This window comes from Rissa tridactyla, chromosome 4, assembly GCF_028500815.1.
Source record: "Rissa tridactyla isolate bRisTri1 chromosome 4, bRisTri1.patW.cur.20221130, whole genome shotgun sequence".
Lineage (NCBI taxonomy): Eukaryota > Metazoa > Chordata > Aves > Charadriiformes > Laridae > Rissa > Rissa tridactyla.
In genome coordinates, this window is record NC_071469.1 from 49,206,501 (window position 1) to 49,225,297 (window position 18,797).

The following is an 18,797-nucleotide window of genomic DNA, read 5'->3' on the forward strand; positions in this document are numbered from 1 at the left end:
AAAAGTTTACAAATGGTGTCAGAGTGGTTAAACTAATGCAAGGGATTAGTTTCTCTCAGGACAAAGAACATATTCCCACAAGTATGACAGTTCTTAGTGCTGCCAGAGTTTTCACATCAGGCTTATTAGATATTTCACAAAAAAAAAACCCCAGGCTGCTGCTCCAAGGCACTCTTGCTCTATCGTAAGACAAATTTTATTGCACTGTCAACATCTAGGAGGTTGAATAAGACAATGAATCCTTTACACACAATAATTCCCAAGTAAGATGTATGACATGCAACTTTTGCTGACTATTTAAATTCCTATACAAAATTTTGCATTTAAAAGTTGAGTTTCTTAAAAGTTGAAACAGTTGATGCAGTCTTGTTAGATCTGTTTGTTAGTGGCAAACGGCTCACTGCATCTATAGCAATCTAAGGAGTAAGTCACTAAAACAAAAAGGTACCACAGTACATTTTTACTAAGCCAACACAAAATGTTGCAGAGTAACTGGGAAACAATGAGCCAAACAAAATTACAAAATGAATTTATTCCAAAAGCGCAAGGGAACATTTACAATTCATCAACATGGCAAACAGGTGTCTCCACAAGAACTCACTGCATTAAAATTAAATATGAAACTGTGTGTGGGTGGGGAAATCTAACTACTTCTGAGGGCACAAGAACTTTGCACATCACCTCTGAAAAACAGGAGTCCCGTAAAGAAAACTCACTCAAAATTCAGTGAGAAAATAAGCTGCTAGTACCTAGTTATTAGTCTAAATACAAGCTATGTTTAGGCTTTGAGATTACATTTTTAAATTATAGCCACTAGTGCAAAATGTCTATTTTTTCCCCCCAGTGGAAGCTTATTACCCATCTAGTGCCTATTTTCAGAGTGATGTTTTGATCTCATGAATTTGTCCGTGAAAGCTCTTCGCCAAGTTTGTTGGTTTTAGTGACAAATCTTGAGTTTTGCAGCTGGCATGTAATCAGAAATACAAAGCCAGCTCACATGTCCTGGAATGTCCAAAGTTGTCTGCCTACTGCTCCAGAGTTAAGCAAAAATAGATTTCTAATTTAGCATTGGCAATGTCTCTAACTTTGACATAGTTTCAGTATTCTGACCTTCTGATGGTAGTGACAAATATCAAAGAGTGTTAATGAAGACACCTGATTCACAAGCAAATACAAATGGAACTAGGTGGGGAAACATCACTGTCAGGCATTTGTCTGTGTCTGTGGATATCAAATGGCTGGACAAAGAAAAAAGGAGGATAAGAAATAATCTTCATTCATCTAAAGCCTAAACTATTTTACATCAACACACCCTGGAACACGTATTAAAATTCTTTTCCTCTGTCTCGACTTCTTTTTACTATCTGCTAATTCCTTTACAATGTTGAATGACCTGAGAAGTAAAAATTTTGATTAGTGAGAATAAAAAAAAAAAAAAAAAAAAAAAAAAAGCATTGTGCTCTTACATTGTATTTTCTGGGTGTACACCAGTAAATAAGAATCCCAAGTTGCTATGGAAAAAAATAGCATGGAATTGTTACCTTTTCCACTTAAATTGAACTACATAGCTGGTATTTTTCAATGTTACACAAAATACAATTTTATTTATATATTTTAAAATGTAACTGTATTGGTAAAAAAAAAAACCAAAAAAAAAAGTAATCACAGAACAAAAAAAACCCAACAACCAGCCCTCAAGTGCCAACTAATCCAGAAATCTGCAAAACATAGAAAAGAGCCAGGTATGCTATGGTCCAGCTCCAGCCTACAAAGCTTAATCACTGCATCAGTCTTTACCCATTCCTGGAATAATTTTAGTAATTTATTGTTTTGTTTTTCCTGTTCATTTACTGAAATTTCATGGCATAGCTATATGCACATATTCATAGTAAACATTAAAAATTCATTTGCAAAACATCATTTTTGCATTACAATGCACGGAGAAGAGTAAGATGTGCAAACCAAGAAACACCACATTCTCCACATCTCTAAGTAAAAGGACTACTTCATGCTATAAGCAAAATAAATTTCCATCCATATTGCAAACTAGAAAAAAAACCAAACCAGCACGTATCTCATTCAATTCCATTTTAAAAAGTAAATCAAAGCAAATTTAACAATAGTACTCTTCTCCACATATTGCAAAATATGGTTACAGATGAGGAAAGGACTACTTCAGCTGCTAAGCCTTATCTGACACTTATCTCTGTTGTCATGCCTTTCCTGTCCATTACTTAATACATAAACTCAATTATATAGTTTTAGTTATGCAGTAGCTGATTTTTAGGTTAATATACAAACTGTCAAGATGTAGCTTTTGATAAAACATCTATGCTCTTCTCCATTTTTGAATAAATCCTGAAGACACTTCAAAAATAAGAACCCAAAACTGCTGACTGTAAGCATCCAAAAATACAGTTGTAGTTTCACTATGGACAAGTTGTAGTCCGTTAGAAAAGTAGATCATACATACAAAGGTATAAAGAACATTTAAGTCAGTCTTAGTGGAAGGCAGTCCTTGAAGGAAACAATACTCCAAGCAAACTTGCTGAGTAGCACTTTCTCTTTAGCCCTTCAGGGCCATGGAAGATTTAGTGGTTTACTCAGTAGATTCTTCCTCGGCTACGATTACCACGTCCTCCCCAGCCTCTTCCTCTTCCACCCCGGAAACCACCTCTTTGCTCTGAAATAAAAGTCAAAGTTTTTCATACAGAGTTTATGCTGGATACGGATTAAAATTAAATAGCAATCACTGGAGGTACTGAAGTCTGACTGAAGTGCCTGAGGCTAATCCTGCTTATGTACCATAAGATCTCAGAGTTACGCTTTGATGGACAATGGACCCTACCAATCATAAAAGGAGGTCAGGAGAACTAGCCTGTCTAAACTAAACGTAGTCTTTCTGCATACTAATACTATGATACGTAACTGTCACATTAATTTAGAACTATATTTGGGGCAATCCTTTATCACAGAATTGAAAACTCGTCTGTAAAGAACTTCATTAGGCTACCTAGCTTATCCTTCTGTCCAGTAACACCATGTCAATCTTGAGGTGCTTGTCTGACTTGCTCCTAGTGATTTTATAAAATGATAGAAAAACCCAACTTCACCAGTCTATCTGTCCTTTTTTATCCTTAGCAATAAGTTATCACCAGCATACTTAAGTTATTTTTGCTGGGCTGGTATCTTAACTATATCCAATTAAAAAATATCTTAGACATAGACAGATACAACACAAACTGTAGAAAATGCTTCCTTTCCCTTTGTTAAGAACAAATCTGATTACAGCAAAAAAAACCCCACAAAATATTTTGTTAAAAGTTTCACTGGACGTGTTTGAAAATATATCAAACTCTAATTCTCCTTCAAAAGCTGATGAGAGGCCTAAGCATCTCACTAACAAGAAACAGTTGCAAGCAATAAAATGTTTTTGGTTTAAAAGTTCCTAATTTTCAGAACCGCAGGACTAAAAGCTTATCTTAAAAGACACAGGTGTATCCCTTGAAGTCTGCAGTAAGAAATTTGCAGAAGATTTTATCTTTTGTCCTTGTTTTATATATAAGACAGTGCTTTGTATCATTTTTTCAACCTTTGGGCATGGCTGTAATTTGTCATAGCAGGCCGTTTACTTGACAGAGGTAGGACCAACGGGCCTACAGGGAAGACAAGGATAGGTTGCTGCCATTGTTGGGCCTATTCATCCAGTCCGCAACTGCTCTCATGTTTTACCCAGAAATATGAGTTGCAGAGAGACAGAATCGCACTGACTGGGAGCATGAGGACGTAACTGTCTGTATGCACAGGGAACCCGGCAATTCCCAGGAGTTCTGGATCAGGTCTGCAACATCAGCAGTGGCTGTAATAGGAATTCAGCACAGGTCCAGTCATCTGACAGGAGGTGGCCCAGCTCTGCCACTTGCAGAAACTGATCTGTCCAATGGGAAATTTGGGGTGTGAGTGCTGTGTGTCATAATAGAGAACACAGTAGTTCAATTACTAACTCTATGTATTAAAACACTATTAAAACTAACTTGCAAATGACGTATAGTTTATAGGCTGGTAACACTCAAACACTGTAATAGATCAACAGCTACAAAGAGACCATTGCACATAAAAATTGGTGACAGCACGATCTGATCTTCTGAGAATGTGATTGTAAGTTGGCTTAATTTGTTTGTTCCCCTTGCCCCAAGGCGCAACCGTCACTAGACAAAGTTTTTCCAAGCTGCCTAACTTACCGTAAGAAAAACTACCCAGATTACTGCTGTATTTTCCACTGGGAGGGTTATATATTTGCCTGGCATCCCTTTTTGGTCCTGCCGAAGCCTTCTTTGGGGGTGAACTTGAGGTTGTATCTTCACTTGCTCTTTTTTGACTGGCAGAAGAAAACAAAAACAGATCATTACATCCCTGTGGTGACAAGTACAGAAATAGCAGTTCAGCCTTAAGATTAACCACTGGAAGCTAGCAGCAGCTAATGAAGATGCCCTGAATAATACTTCAAAACAGGACGTAAGCTCGTCTCCAGTTGATTCAGCCTATTGTATCCCTAAAGCAAGACTAAGATTGTCACTCCACAGCCTTAATTCCTTCCAGGATGGGTGTTATTTTTGGTTGTGAAACATCTAGCTATAATACATATTTTATATATACACAGCTTGGGATCTTTATTTTGTAAAACAGCAAAACTTAATACCGCTATTTTTTTTTTTTTTATGAAAAACTCTTACCTTGCATCTGCCTTCTGTACTGGTTTCCAGGACAGCGTAACTGTACTTTTGTAAGAAGGAGGAATGTGGAAGAGATCCTATGGAGGCAAAATCGGACAGCTTATTCTACAGTTAAATTCATGTCAATTGCACTTCAAAATTTTAGCTACTTATTGAGACTCCAGAGTAACAGTTACTTTCCAACAGTCTTAAATCTTTTTTTAAGTCCCACGGCAGAGGGAGAAGGCAGCAGTAACTACCTACCTTATCTGGCTGTCATAGCCCATACTAGGAAATTCAAATGAGATTTATATTAACAGAATAGTGTCTTATACAGACGTAATATGCTTTCTCTCCCCCTATGCACTTTAAGCATCTTATAATGAACTACAATGGCTCCTGCAGGGAGACATTTGGTATCCCTGCTATGATGGTAAAAGATATACTTCTCGATACCACGGGCAAAGTTTTTGGTTTATCACGGTGATTGAGGGTGAGAGATGAGAAGTGAGGGAAGAGACGAGAATGTGGTCAGAAGAAATCAGAATGGTTTCAAGGGTTCTGGATGGAAGAAGTTTTCTGCAGCTCATCTCTCCTAGACCCTTTGCAGAAAAAAGGTTTGTATAGCAGCTTGCTATTCCTCCTCCCTCCTTTACATCTCCTTGCACCTCTTCAAACTATTCTTTACCCCTCCCTGCCACTGCAGGAAAGGGAAATGACAAGGAAAAAGGCTCATCCAGAATCCAGAGATCCCTAAAGCAAGGTCTTTTTCTCTGGCGGGCAAAAAAAGGGCCTCAACACCCTATCCCAACAGCAGCGGCTAAGCACCTTGCATAAACAGCAGATCTATGTCTCCTCAGAAACAGTAAAGAGGGCAGCAACCCTGAGCTGGCTAACACTGACTAACTTAACACCATACAGCTTAGTTCAAATCTATTCCTTTTTTCTGCACAGGTTACTCTACTGTGTGAATTTACTCCTTCGTAATGTGAGGACTTACCTTGATTAAAACATTAATGTTATTGGTTATTTTCAAGGCAACCACTTTAATCTTGTTCTGTAAAAAAAGAAACACTACTGAACACCTATTCTAGTAGCTTTTAATTACGCCAACTGCATTTGATGAAGTCGTAACATTAAACTGACTGCTCTTCCTAGTGAATTGCTACAGCAATAGTAACAGCATGCACACTTCTGAGTTTTTGTTACAACTATCTTTAGGCTTCTTGCAGTTTTACTCTAACTAGTTGCTTTTAATGTTCCAGTGTACTTCCCCCTAAATTTTTTTCCCCCCCAATATATGAAAATTTCTCCTTCAAAACAAAACACAGAGCAGTTACACCAAATACATCTGGAGGCAGAGAGTAACTAACAGATCATCTTAGCTTGCAAAATGCACCATCAGGTAAGATGTAGTTGTGATAGATGTTAGCAGTATTATTTCCTTTATTCCCTCAATCTATTCGCACACTTACAACAGACTACAGCCCGCTAATGTGTGCCAATGGTTACTTCTGTAGGCTCAATTAGAAAGATCAGAATTCCTGAACAATACTTGCCTCCTCTGTTTTCAAGGCTTCTCCTGTTTTTCCTTGAAGTGCTAGACGAAGCTGTCGAATATACACCTGCAACCCTCGAGCAAAATACTGTAGCCTAAAAAATTTAAAAGCAATCTGTTAATAAATTTTACATATTCCCATAAAATAAAAGCGTAAGCAAAGCAAAACCGAAATCTCGCCCCCCTACCCCGCCTTAGGAAAAATGCTTGAAATAAGTCTTCTATCAACCTGATTTGTGCTTCTTTGACATCCAGACAATAATAATTCACAGTTTCTAACAGAAGTCTATCACTTGCCTCTAAATGATTACCTGATTTTAAAGTCTTTCAATTTCTCTGCATTCAGCTTGGCTGTGAGGAAGTCTGGGAGTTTACGACCCAGCTGATGGAAGCTATACAATAAACACTCCACATAACTGAATTGCAACTTGGGCTCTTCATTGCCAGCATTCTCCCCATTCTCTGCTTCCTCTGGAGGAAGAGGCATATACTCCTAAGGAACAGAAAGGAAAAACTAATGCATGAGACACATGTATGCAGACTGACTGTTCTTTTGCAGTTTTTGAATTGGAGAGTTTATTTATGCTGACAATCTAAGAAGTATCCCCCATCCCTATACTAACGTGATGAACTGCTGCATGAAGTCCTGGTGTAGGTGGTTTGCCTACACTTACATGACTCGATACCTCTGACTCAAAGGAAATATTATGGTTGCACTGCTACCACAGGAACCAACAACGTACTGCCACCAATGCTTCTCAAACAGTGCTGAATTTGCTTAAAATTGTCAGCGCAGATACGGCCTTTAATGAGATCAACATGAGTCTCTCATGACTATAAAATTTAAAAAGAATAAAACCACATGAGTTTACTGGATTAAAAGCATTATGCAGGTAACAACTCTCTATTTCTACAAAGGCTTTGAATTGCAAAATGATATTTGACCTTATATCACAGACAGAGCTATCTTTGAAATAGCCACTTCAGAAAAAGGATGAAGAGATTAATAGATAAAAATAACTTGTTTTGACGAAAACTTTTTTTAAAGTGCTTTTTTTCACATGAGTAAAAACTGAATTAGTCTTACCAGTAATTTATCAAACAACTTCTTCAAATTTGATTCAAGCTTTTCCATATCACCACAAAATGAACTCATTTCAGCAAGAAGCTTCAAAACCTACACATAAGGATAAATGGGGTTTTGTGTGTTAACTGAAAAGCACAAAGACTTAACTTTCAACTTAAAAGTGATTATCACATTGCTATGGCTGGCCCAGTAGAGGTCAGCTATTACAATTAAACCCCTCCCAAACATCAGGAAAGAATACGAGGAGGAACATGCCTAGTCTGTTTTTCATGTCCTCAGAAACACAGGTTTGCATGTCTAATCCCAACAAGCATAATTAGTCAACAAGTGAACAAAACTTCAGCTCCCACATCTGCAGCGCAGCTCACCTTCAAAGTGAGATTCACAGAGATCTAACTGAAGCTGCAGCACTGATTAACGTAAGCAAAATTACAGACATTAAGCCACTCCCTTAGGGGGATAAATTAGCACAAGCCACGCAACAATCATTTCAGTAAATGCTATGTGCTTAAAAAAATTGACAGTAATATAAAAATTATTACAGTGATCTACTTATGCTAGCCTCGCCTCAAAAGCTTGGGACAAATGACACATGCTTTAAAAGGCAATGCTCAGTCATGCCTCAACATGGCAAACATTTTTTTTTTTTCTAGTGTAGCTAGTTTTCTTCCAAGCCAAGAACTGAAAACCACTTAAGAAAGAAGACTGTAATTTTTAAAACAGCTGTCTTTGCCCAAGATGCTTATTTTTTATGATTTGAAAGATATTTTAGCTTTTGCTTACCTCTAACTGGATATCAAGACCCTCCACTGGAGTAGTCAAAGCACTGAGGTTTGGCAGAACATGCTCACAGAAGTAAGTAACAAATTTTGTGGAATGAACATTTTTCTGCAAAAAACACCACACACAATTCCTTCAAACTCAAAGAGTAGCCCGAATAAAATGTTTTTCCCTCATTACTCTGCCACCCTTATATAGCTTTATTAAGCTTCCCTCTAACTCCTAAAACACAGACACTCTTCCACGTAGCTTAAACTCAGAGGGTCTGCAACAGAGGCTGAAAAGATTGCCTATAACCTAAGAATAGGGCTTTAAGTGCTGAAATGGCATGGCCCTAGACTTGAAATAATCAAACTCATACACGTATGAACCTAACGTAAGAATCTTGTCAAAATTCACTGTAACATCTTAAATGTTGAAGAGCAGAGAATAACACAAAAGCTCTTTGCATTTGGAGGCTTTAAGGATGTTTTCCAACATTTTAATACATTAGAAGCTGAAGGTGGAGAAGTACTGATATGCTGTCCTTCTAAAATAATTGCTGAGAACACTGAAGAGAAGGTACAACTGTTGACTTCCCATGATATTCCTCATGCAAAGCAAATAAATACATACCGAGAAGAGCGGCACTGCCTGCCGAGTACACTGCAGAAGTCTGTCCACACAATCCGGATCAGATGGATTGAATGTTTGTTCCAGGTCAGCTTGTTCAGCTACCAGCTCCACTAGTTGTTGCCTCCCACTTACTGTCTGTAAGCTTTTTAATCCAGACAATATTTTCATGAACAGAACAAATTCTTCGCCTGTCACATCTTCCAGTACCTAAACAGAACACCAGAAAACATATTTCTATGGTGATAGTTTGCAAACCTTCAAGTCAAACCTACTTGATTTGAAAAGGTAAAGTATACAAATATTTAGCTTCTAGTTATTAAAAAACACAAGTTTAAAGGAACACATGAAAATACGCAGCATAATTGTATGTGCCTCCAAATTAAAGTAACTGACATCAAGTTGTGCATAGGAAACATAATTTTTCTTGAACTCTAACCTTAAGAATAAATTTCTTATCTAACAAAATCGTATGCCTCAGGCAGAATAAATGCTAAACGAATATCTACTCATTACTGGTTGTTTTAATATTTTTGTATTTTTCTCAGCTTGGGGAACGCACAGGAATCTCATGAAATTCAAAGACAAACACCAAGTCCTGCACCTGGAATGAACTAACTTCCCTGCACAGCACACGTTGGGGACTCACTGGAGGGGGAACTGCTCTGCTGAAAAGACTCTGAGGGTTCTGGGGGACAGCGTAAGTGTCATCAGCATTCCTTGGGTGATGAACAGTGTCCTGGGCTGTGACAAGAGCACAGTCAGTAGACTGAGGGAAGCAAAGGGATCGAGGATTCTCCTTTGCTATGCCCTCATTAGACCAAATCTGCAATACTGCACCTAGTGTCGGGCCCTCCTGTAAGAGAAGTTGTTGATAAGCTTTAAAAAGCCCATTCAACAGGGTGATCAGTGTCTAGAGAACACGACCCGTGAAGAGAACTGGTATTTTTCAGCCTAAAGGAAAAAACTCATAAGGGGGTGAGGCAACCTAGCACTAATCTTCTGATACTTAAGAACAAGTCACCAAGAGTAGGAACCAGGTTCTTTACCGAGGTGGACAGGGTGAGAATAAGACAATGATACAAAACTGAAACAGGAGGTTCCAACTGGATAAAGGGAAAAAAAAAGATAAAATCATGTTGAGGATAACTAAACATTGAGACTGGTTGCCCAGACAGTATAGGAAACCCTTAGAGGTTTTCAAAACCCAACTGGACAAAGTACCGAGAAATCTGATCTCAATTCAGCTGAGCATGATTCACTGAGGTGATCTCCCAAAGTCCCTTTCCAACGTGAATGTTTCTATGACTCTAATAAAAGTTACTCTCAGAAGATGAGAGGAGCCTAGCACTGTTCTAACATTCCCACAAAAAAATACTGCCAAGTTTGGATTGTAGCAGAATAGGATAACTAGAAGACCGCATTTGTACAATGCTTAATGCTCTACATGTGGTTTAAACGAACAGACCTCCAAAGCAGTGCCAGTGATAAGGAATGGTTCAAATAATACTTAAGTTTATACAGAAATAGGACACTCACCTTCTTTGATTCAGTCAATATGAACTCTTCTACCTCCTTTGTCATCACCTCCTCAGGCAGGGTTTTCAGTTTTGTGGAGAGGAACTTGATGGCTCGCTCTCTCACAATATCCTCTCCCTGAAGAATTTGACTGAATAAGCCTCCCAAAGTCCCTGAATGGAGAATAAATCAGGTAATGCAAATTATTTTAGAAGTTAAGAGCTGAACCTTCTATGCAAAGAGACATTTCCACCTGTAAGACTCCATGACACTTTTTAAAATAACTGCTATACTAACTTTTAAGAGAAAACGCAATTTTCACGTAGCTTGACGTAAGAATCCACGTTCTTTCATTAGTCTGTATAATTCAGATCCACAATTCTCAGAGTTCAGTATTGTTTGTAAAACCGATCAATCAATGAGTATGTGTGTCTAACTTTTGCCTTGTGCTAAGAACATACAAAATTGAGTCCTGTTCTCATCCTACTACAGACTGCAAAGTATTAATAAAAGAGATTTCTAGAAAAATGCGACATTTACCTTTAGCATCCATCTTAAATATACTGAGCAAAGCATTGTTCACCAAATTGAATTCTGCAGAATCATCTGAAGAGAGAAAAACACTTGAAATACATATCCTTAAAAAGCAAACATAAGAGCAGAAAAACAAAGAAAGATTTCTGACATCACACAAAAAGTATTCTATCCTCAACATTTAATTCTAAACAATATAACTTGTATTTTTAACGACTACTAGACTGAGGAAGTAGAAAACCATGACTATGAAAGCTGGAAGAAAAACAAAAAGCCATTTCCTCCTTCAGCCTCCCTGCCAAAAGTTTTAACATTACAAACTTGATAGGACTGAAACCTTGAAGGGAAGTGATTAGTCCATATATCTAGTAATTTTAAGGAACAGTTGAATAAACAAGCTGGCCTTTACTAAATTAAGGTAAAATAAGTCATTATAAACTTTTAAGTAGTCTACAGTACCTATAGATGGGAGAAAATTTTCTTCTTGAACTAAATGGAGAAATGTGCAAGTATCAAGAAAAAAAGTCTCTTCTGAGAAGCCTAGAGATGCAGTTTTAATACAAATTTGAACATCTAATATTTAGCACTGTATAACTTAATGACATTAAAAACCCCCAACATATTGTATATTAAATTCTGAATTAAGTATTTTGTACCAAAACCACATTTTATGGAAGAAAATGCCTTCAGGATTTTTAAACTTCCTGAGTACCTGAATTAGAAATCAAGTAACTCTTTTTAGAAGGCAATTTGCTGCAGTCCATAACAGGGCTTTCATCCCCTCCCCCCTCCCCTCCCCCCCCGGCTTTTTCTACAGATACTATCAGAGAAATTGAATGAAAAAAATCTGTTATATTTAAAAGGAAAGATTTTCAGTTTAGATTAGGATAATTAGTGACCTTTCAGCAGAAGTAGCAGCATAACTGTACAGTAAATATTGAAGCTGGGGGAGAAAGAGCAGAAGCAGGACACAAACAGCACTGTGACAGACTACTTTGTAAGAAACTATGAATCAACAGAAAATATTTTACATAACAAAATTGTATACATTTTTAGGTAGGCCACAAGGAGATCAGCCAGGAAACTATCGAAGCCTCTTACCTGACTGTAGAAGCTGGGTCAGTATGTCTGCTACCCGAGGAAGATTATCTCCAGTAGCAAACTGAGGCAATTCCTTGATTGCTTGTCGCCGGATCTGTCACAATTGTTAGTATAAGGGAAATAAAAAAATTAAGAAGTTAAAGCAATTAAAAAAAAAATTAAAAAAATCAGGCAATTCATCTACCAAAGTTTGGCAGAAAAATCAGCCAGAACTGAGAAAATTACAACTTCTTTTAATATGAGTATCATATTCAGAAATCTATGTTCAAGTTTCAGACTTCAACGGCAGTCCAAACTTCATATTTGCTATGAAACTATTATTATGTATTTATGATGAAAATAATATATTTTTCTTAGACCTAAGCGGCACTGGAGAAAAAACAAATTCAAACAACACCTCTGTTCACAAAATCATTCATCTGATCAACAAAACAAAGGGCTGGAATCTGTCCTATTATTGAGTCCTATTTGCTAATAGGAAGCACAGTTTTACAGGTGTGCATAGGGCAGAGATAACCTCTAGGTTTTGTTCCCAGCACTGACAAACGTCCTTGAATGATTTGCCTAAATGATTTAAGATCTGATATCCAAAGACGCTTCACAGGTACAGCTTCTAACACCACCACAGAAGCAGCATGAAACATCTCAAGACTTCTGCAAGAATAATACATTCAGAAATACATCCACATGGTTCTCAGGTGTGAACAAAATTTTCTTGCCTCTCAGCAGGATTTATTAGCATCAATTACCAAAAAGGTCTTTTTGAAAGGAAAAAAATATAATAGATACTCAAATAACCATATCTTAAGTTTCTCTCTACAGAGCTATTCCTTTGATCAGTGATGGAAATGAGAGAGACAAATGAAAACTGATGTATCTTCCCATGCTATCACACAATAGATTCTTCTATTGCAGGAATACAACTAAGTATTCTTAAGTTTTCTGAAGACCAACACTCCCCTCCCAAAAGACATAGCCTATAAAAGAAAAAAAAAAAAAAAAGAGAGAGTAACAGAATATAAATTCAACCCATTAACTTGCTGCTACAAGGTCCTTATTCTTACAGAAACATCTTCATCCTCACAGAGGTCCAACTGGGCATTGATAGCAGAGTCCGCTAGCTCAGGAAAATGCTTGAAGAATTTAGGAATAAACTGGGCTGCAAGTCTCTTCTCCTTGGCACCTCCTTTAACACCATCCAAGATCACCTGGTACGCATCCTTATGCTGAAAGGAAAAAAATGGAGTACATAAACAGAAAAATCTTGGGATATTCTCAAGCCAAGGAAAGGATTTTTTTCTCTCCCATTCACTTCAGGTATTTAGGTAAACTGTATTATACAAGCTTCACACAAAAGAATAAAGTTATCTCTTAGACCAATATAACCATGCCAATTTAGTAAAATTTGCCTCTGTTGACTGTTTTTTACTGTTATTCTGGTTCCTCCGTCTGTTCAAGTGCTTACTGTTGAAATTGCCAGCCCTGAGGCTAACAGCTTTTGCACACCACTTGTGATTAGATTAATGCAGACTCAAGGAATTACTTCATCACCTTCACTGAACTTGGGCAGTTTTTGAAGGAGTTTCTGCCTTCTGTCTGATTGTTTATTGTCTCTCAAGTAGAGGTTACCTCTCCCAACAACTGTGCCACTGGAATGGATCAGGAATGATTTTTTAATGCATACTGCACTAAAGCATCTTTGGCACCTATTCAAGCAGTTAACTTAATCTGAGGTAAAACATAGTTCTTAAAAGCGCTGTTAACATAGAATAGATAAAAAAAAAGAATCCTCCAGTTAAAATATAGAAATAAACACTTAATCACCAGAGTAGAACATTCTCTAGCTGCTCGAACTAGAATCACACAGGCATTTCTGATTTTGCGCCCACAGGACTGAAACTTTAGAATAAATCAAAGTCTTTGTTGTGGTTTGCTATGTGTTTGCAAAATAAAAGTCAGCACTATTAGGATGCTAGCAGAAATCAGAACCTTCCATCATTAATTTTCCTCACAGTTGTGAAAAGAATGTTTTATAGACAATTTATCCTACTTAGAACAGCAACATCAACAGCACAGGACACTGTTTATTTACATTAAATTTCCCGCAGCCACATGTATCATCACCCTTACTCCACACAGAAGTTCACCCATAGCAAAAAGAGATACTAATTTACAAAGCAGTATGCTGCATTAATTCCCTCTAAGTAAACTGTATTGTAACACAGCACCAATGCTCCTTAAACACTCCCCACACCTTGTTGACAGGTCTCCCTGTTGCCAGATTCTGAACTGGATTGAGACACTGATATGTAAGAAAAATAACCAGGGGGAAAAAAATCATTGCTTTTCAGCTGATCCACATCCCCATCTGGTTTCCTCTGTAGTCGTGCCAACACAGTGGACTCAACAGCAAAGGCAGGAATGAGCCATCACAAACTAACGATGAAATACCCATTATTATAGTCACAGGTTCTCAGACTGCACATTAAGAACAACTTTTTTGTAGAACAAATTACTTAATACATACCAAAAAAGCATTCATACAGCAATGAAATAGAGTAGTTTGTGTTCCATGAATTTGTACTACTGCATGCTAACTACTCCTGTCATTCAGGCAAAATACAGTTCAGGCAGAAGTTTGTTTTACCCTGTACCTGGCAGCACTGAATGCTCAAAAGAAAAGCAGGCAACTGGAGAAGCAGTGCGATCCTTTAGTTTTGCACATTTCCTCCCAGTCTGTAACAAAGGAATGTCCTAAGCCAGAGAAAGAATCCAGACCTTTATTTTTAATAACTGTCAATTGACTAATCATCCGCTAATTTCTCTAGATTAGTTCTTGAACTCATTCATACTCTATAATGTCCTGTGACAAGTTTCACAATGTGTTATAGAGAAAAGTTTGTCTTCCCCTTTATTTTAAGCCTGCTTCCTAATAGTTTTTTTCAAGTTCTCACTTTCATGCCACTCATGAGGTAGACTCATCATACGTGAGCCCCCTTCTCAACTGAAACACTCTTTTACAAGCTGAATGATTATGGTTTTTTAAATTACTCCCCTTAGTGTCCTACTTCTGGTTATCCCCTTGCTCTTCTCCTCATGTTCAAAGTTTCTTTCTTTGAGATAGGGAGACTATGTAGTCAGAGATCACGTTCATGAGGTTGTTAAGAGATAATAAAGCAATAAGTGAGATAAAGCGGATGAATAAGGAACAATTGCTCATGGCTTTCAGAATACAAAAATTGGAGACATCAAATAAGATTACAAAATGACAAGTTCAAAGGAGATAACGCCTTCACAAAGGTTAATGAATTAATGGAACATCTTGCCACAGAACATTTGCATGCCAGAAATATAACAAGTTAAAAAAAGCATCAGAAAAGTTCGCTGAAGAACAATCTAGCAAGATATACTAATTACAAAGACATTACCTCTGGCTCTGAAAGCCCACAGCTGTATCTGCAAAGCTGTGACAGTGTATCAGGAATCATCATTCCATACTCACCCTCACAGGCTGCACTTCTTAACTACGCTGGAGTTTGTTCTACCTAAGATGGCCATTCCTATCTTACAAAAGCAACTCACAATAGTCAAAGTCATCATGGACTATGTATTTGTAAGATGGGACAGTAATAGCATCTGTTTTATTCTGCATCTCTCCACATAGTTCCCAACACTTTAGTTGCATTTTTTGCTTGACTCTGAGATGATGTATTTGTTGGACTGCCTGCAATGGTGCTTTGTTGCACTAGGGCATAATTACACAAGCAAACTGAACAGACTTGAATTAAAAAAAATAAAAACTAAACAACGACCATATTATTTGTTCCCTTAAAGAACTTTCCAAATGACCTTGCACAGTAATATCTCGTTTAAAATCCACTGACAGGTATGTGCAACTACTTACATATGTTATGACCAAAAAAAAAAAAAGAAAACTGCTACTTTTTCAGGTAGCCATGTAGTACTAACATGAGAGCCTCATGCAATTCAAAAACTAGCTTTAACTAACCATAATATTTTGTACTGGCAATATATTAAGCCATACTCTTTTTTTCAACTAATTCAGTAACGGTATAAATAAACAGCAGATCTTGCCAGGATTTTACAGGTAAAAATCTCCTTTAGCTGTGAGGACCGACCTTCCATTCTTGCCTTAAGCAAAAAAAAAAAAAGCCTATAAGCAGTTCTCAAACCATAATAGACTTCACCTTCCTCCAACAAGCCTTTTAGCAAGAAAGCCTGCTAGAAGCTCTCTGGAACTGTATCAGATCTGGATGACCACCGATGTCTTCAAGGCCTGAATTCACCAGGCGAATCTCCCCGTCCCCACGCAAACGGCAATTTGACTCTAGCTAATGACTAGTTAGTATCCGCGACGCCACATTTAAAAGGAGAGCTCCTGTCCCGACAGGACGGAAGGAGAAGGATGCTACAAAAGCGACTAGAGCTGCTACCGTCCTTGCAGAACCGCAGGCGCGAAGCTCATCTCTACCCGCCCCGCGCCCCGGGTCGTGAGGAAACCTACACTGAGAACAGCCCCGGAGGTTAGGCGGTTGTCCGCCGGGGCAAGCACCCCCTCCGGAGGCACGCCACCCCGCTCGCCCACCGACCCCCCCCCGCCGCCGCCGCCTCAGCCCTTCCAGTCCGGAACTCCCCGCAGCGGCGCTACTCGAGTCCGAGGCCTAGCGAGGCCTCGCAGGCCGCAGCCACGCCGCACCTGGCCCGCCGTCTCGGTGGCGTCCGCCAGGATCCCGTAGTTGCGGTAGAGCTCCTCCACGGTGGGCATGGTGCGGCGGAGAAGGGGCAGAAGCCGCCGCTGCAACCGAAGCCGCCAATGACGCCGCCGCCGCCGTTCAGGCCGCCGTTACCGCTCAAGCCGCCGCCGTCAGCACCAACGACGCGGAAGCCCTAGAGCGGCCCTTTGCTGGCGCCTGCGCAGCGCCCCCAGGCGGCTGGCGGTGGAGCTGCCGGGACGCGGTAAAGGCGGGGGAGGGAGACCGTGCTTCCCCCCCCGCAATGTGTTGTGTACCGATGGAGTTTAGGTGATATTATGATATTAAACGACAGCTCAATATAAACAGGAGTGTCCCGGCTCCTGCGTGCGGGCTCGCGTCTGGGCTTTTCGTAACCGGGGCGCAAAACATAACGGAGCCTCACAAACGCCTGCAGTTAAAAACGTTTCAAAATTAGGTGGTTTTCGTCCTCCTGGCTCTCAGTCTTGACTCACGGCACCCAGCGGCTTTCCCTGCTGTCAGGGGAGCGGAACGGGATGTGTGCGTTTGCTCAGGGATGTGCCATGTCCTTTTCCTTATGCAACCTTCCTTTTCTTTTTTTTTTTTTCCCCGTGGGCTTTTCTTCACACTGCTCATTATTTCCCCGAGTGCTCTCTTCCCCCGGCTACTTGTTTCTGTATCCCTTTTTGTCTCTTGTATGCAAATCCTACAAAAAAAACATATGGGAAGTGCCTGTGACACACGGATCTCCTGGTGTAAGGAGATGGTTTCCTGTGATTTGGTGACTTTCATCTTTTCCTGCAGAGGAAAATGCCCGCTAATTCCAGCGTATAGAACCCAAAATATCTGCAACTAATGTCAATGGAGGCAGCACGCACACAGGATTCTCAAATGACCTAAATAGAAATTGTGGCAAAAGTTAAAAAGGCTGTAGCCATGTCTTCCCCTCTTCTCAAGATGCTTTAGCATCCTGCTGATTTCACAGGCACTTAAGATGAAAGAGGATTCCCCTCACGTCAGCCTGAGGCCGAGCTAAGCGAAACACTGGACTTCTCCCTCATATATTTTCCAGCAGGATGAAGGGCGCTTTCGGAGGCGTTTGAAGCCCCGGTCTCTCTCCAGAGCCTGTGCAGGCAGACTGCAGGCAGGAGGGATGCACAGCGGCATCAATCATTTCCCTTCCTTTCCTTGTTCCTCTGCTCTCGCAGCGTTTCGGCAAGTGGCAGCCGTGACCACATCGGTGGCAGTGATGTGGCAGTCACACACCTTTCTCCCCCTCTTTGAATTGTGTCCCGGTGCCATTACCAGGTGGATTTGTGTGGTTCTTGCATGCTCAGACGGGATCTGAGGGCGCGGAGGCTCGTGGCTGCTCTCAGATTCAGATCCTTGGTGTGCTTCCGACCACCGCATTTACCCAAAGTAATCTGTTTAAAAGAATATGCTGGCTAATCTTAGTAGTGGGAACAAAACCTAACACGAGAGAAACATATTTTTAATGCATCCACAGAGCTACATGCATGATTAGCTTACCTCAACCTTTCATTTTCTAGGAAGGAGCGGCTTCCTCAGGCAGCCTGGCAGATATTAAGAGATGTCAATCTCTTGCCCTCCAACATCCTCCAGGCAGCATCTCCTCTGAATGCAGATTTTAAAAACGCTTTATAATCACTTTTATCAGCACTGCCATGGCAAGCTTTTACAACTTGGCCAGGAAGGAGGAAAGATGAACCTCCCATTTAATTGCTTTTTACACCCCCAGTAATGTTTACAGAGATGCAGGTGCCTCGTTATCTGCTTTTCTTGTTTCCTCAACAGCATGTTATTAAACTGTGATTACATTCTATAGCAAACATTGATAATCAGATAAATATGTAGCATTTATACGTTACTGTATGAGAGCTGTGGAGAAAAAAAAGTGGAGGAAAAAAAAGGAGAAGTAGGCATGAATGAAAGTGGGAGTGGAGGGCCGTGTGGCTTCCAGGAAGGACTGGCACTCAGCGGTGGAGCCGAACAGGCGACTGAGGTACCAGAGAGTGATGGAAAAGGAAGGGGAACTCCGCTGTTGGCCTCTGGCTGCACTACAAGGAGGTTAATTATATCTATGTTACAGGGAGATTGTTATATCTAAGTGTATATGTAATAGTTTAATCGCATTTATATAT

The 18,797-nt window shown here is 39.5% G+C and overlaps 1 protein-coding gene across 3 annotated transcripts; it reads right to left on the bottom strand.

Moving 5' to 3' along the window:
• Positions 1-178: 178 nt before the first annotated feature.
• Positions 179-16,810, bottom strand: API5 (apoptosis inhibitor 5). Of its 3 annotated transcripts, XM_054199464.1 has the most exons (15): positions 16,620-16,810; positions 12,967-13,128; positions 11,903-11,996; positions 10,808-10,873; positions 10,289-10,440; positions 8,753-8,959; positions 8,141-8,245; positions 7,358-7,447; positions 6,582-6,763; positions 6,272-6,365; positions 5,713-5,769; positions 4,734-4,810; positions 4,242-4,378; positions 3,792-3,963; positions 2,599-2,683 (listed from the first exon to the last, which is right to left on the bottom strand). In XM_054199464.1, exons 1-14 carry the CDS (start codon positions 16,686-16,688, stop codon positions 3,836-3,838), a joined length of 1,620 nt encoding a protein of 539 aa, XP_054055439.1. In that variant the 5' UTR covers positions 16,689-16,810; the 3' UTR covers positions 2,599-2,683; positions 3,792-3,835. The 3 variants fall into 3 exon arrangements, with proteins under 3 accessions (XP_054055441.1, XP_054055439.1, XP_054055440.1); XM_054199466.1 differs by lacking the exon at positions 3,792-3,963 and having other exon boundaries at positions 179-2,683; positions 16,620-16,809; XM_054199465.1 differs by lacking the exon at positions 2,599-2,683 and having other exon boundaries at positions 3,780-3,933.
• Positions 16,811-18,797: the final 1,987 nt, after the last annotated feature.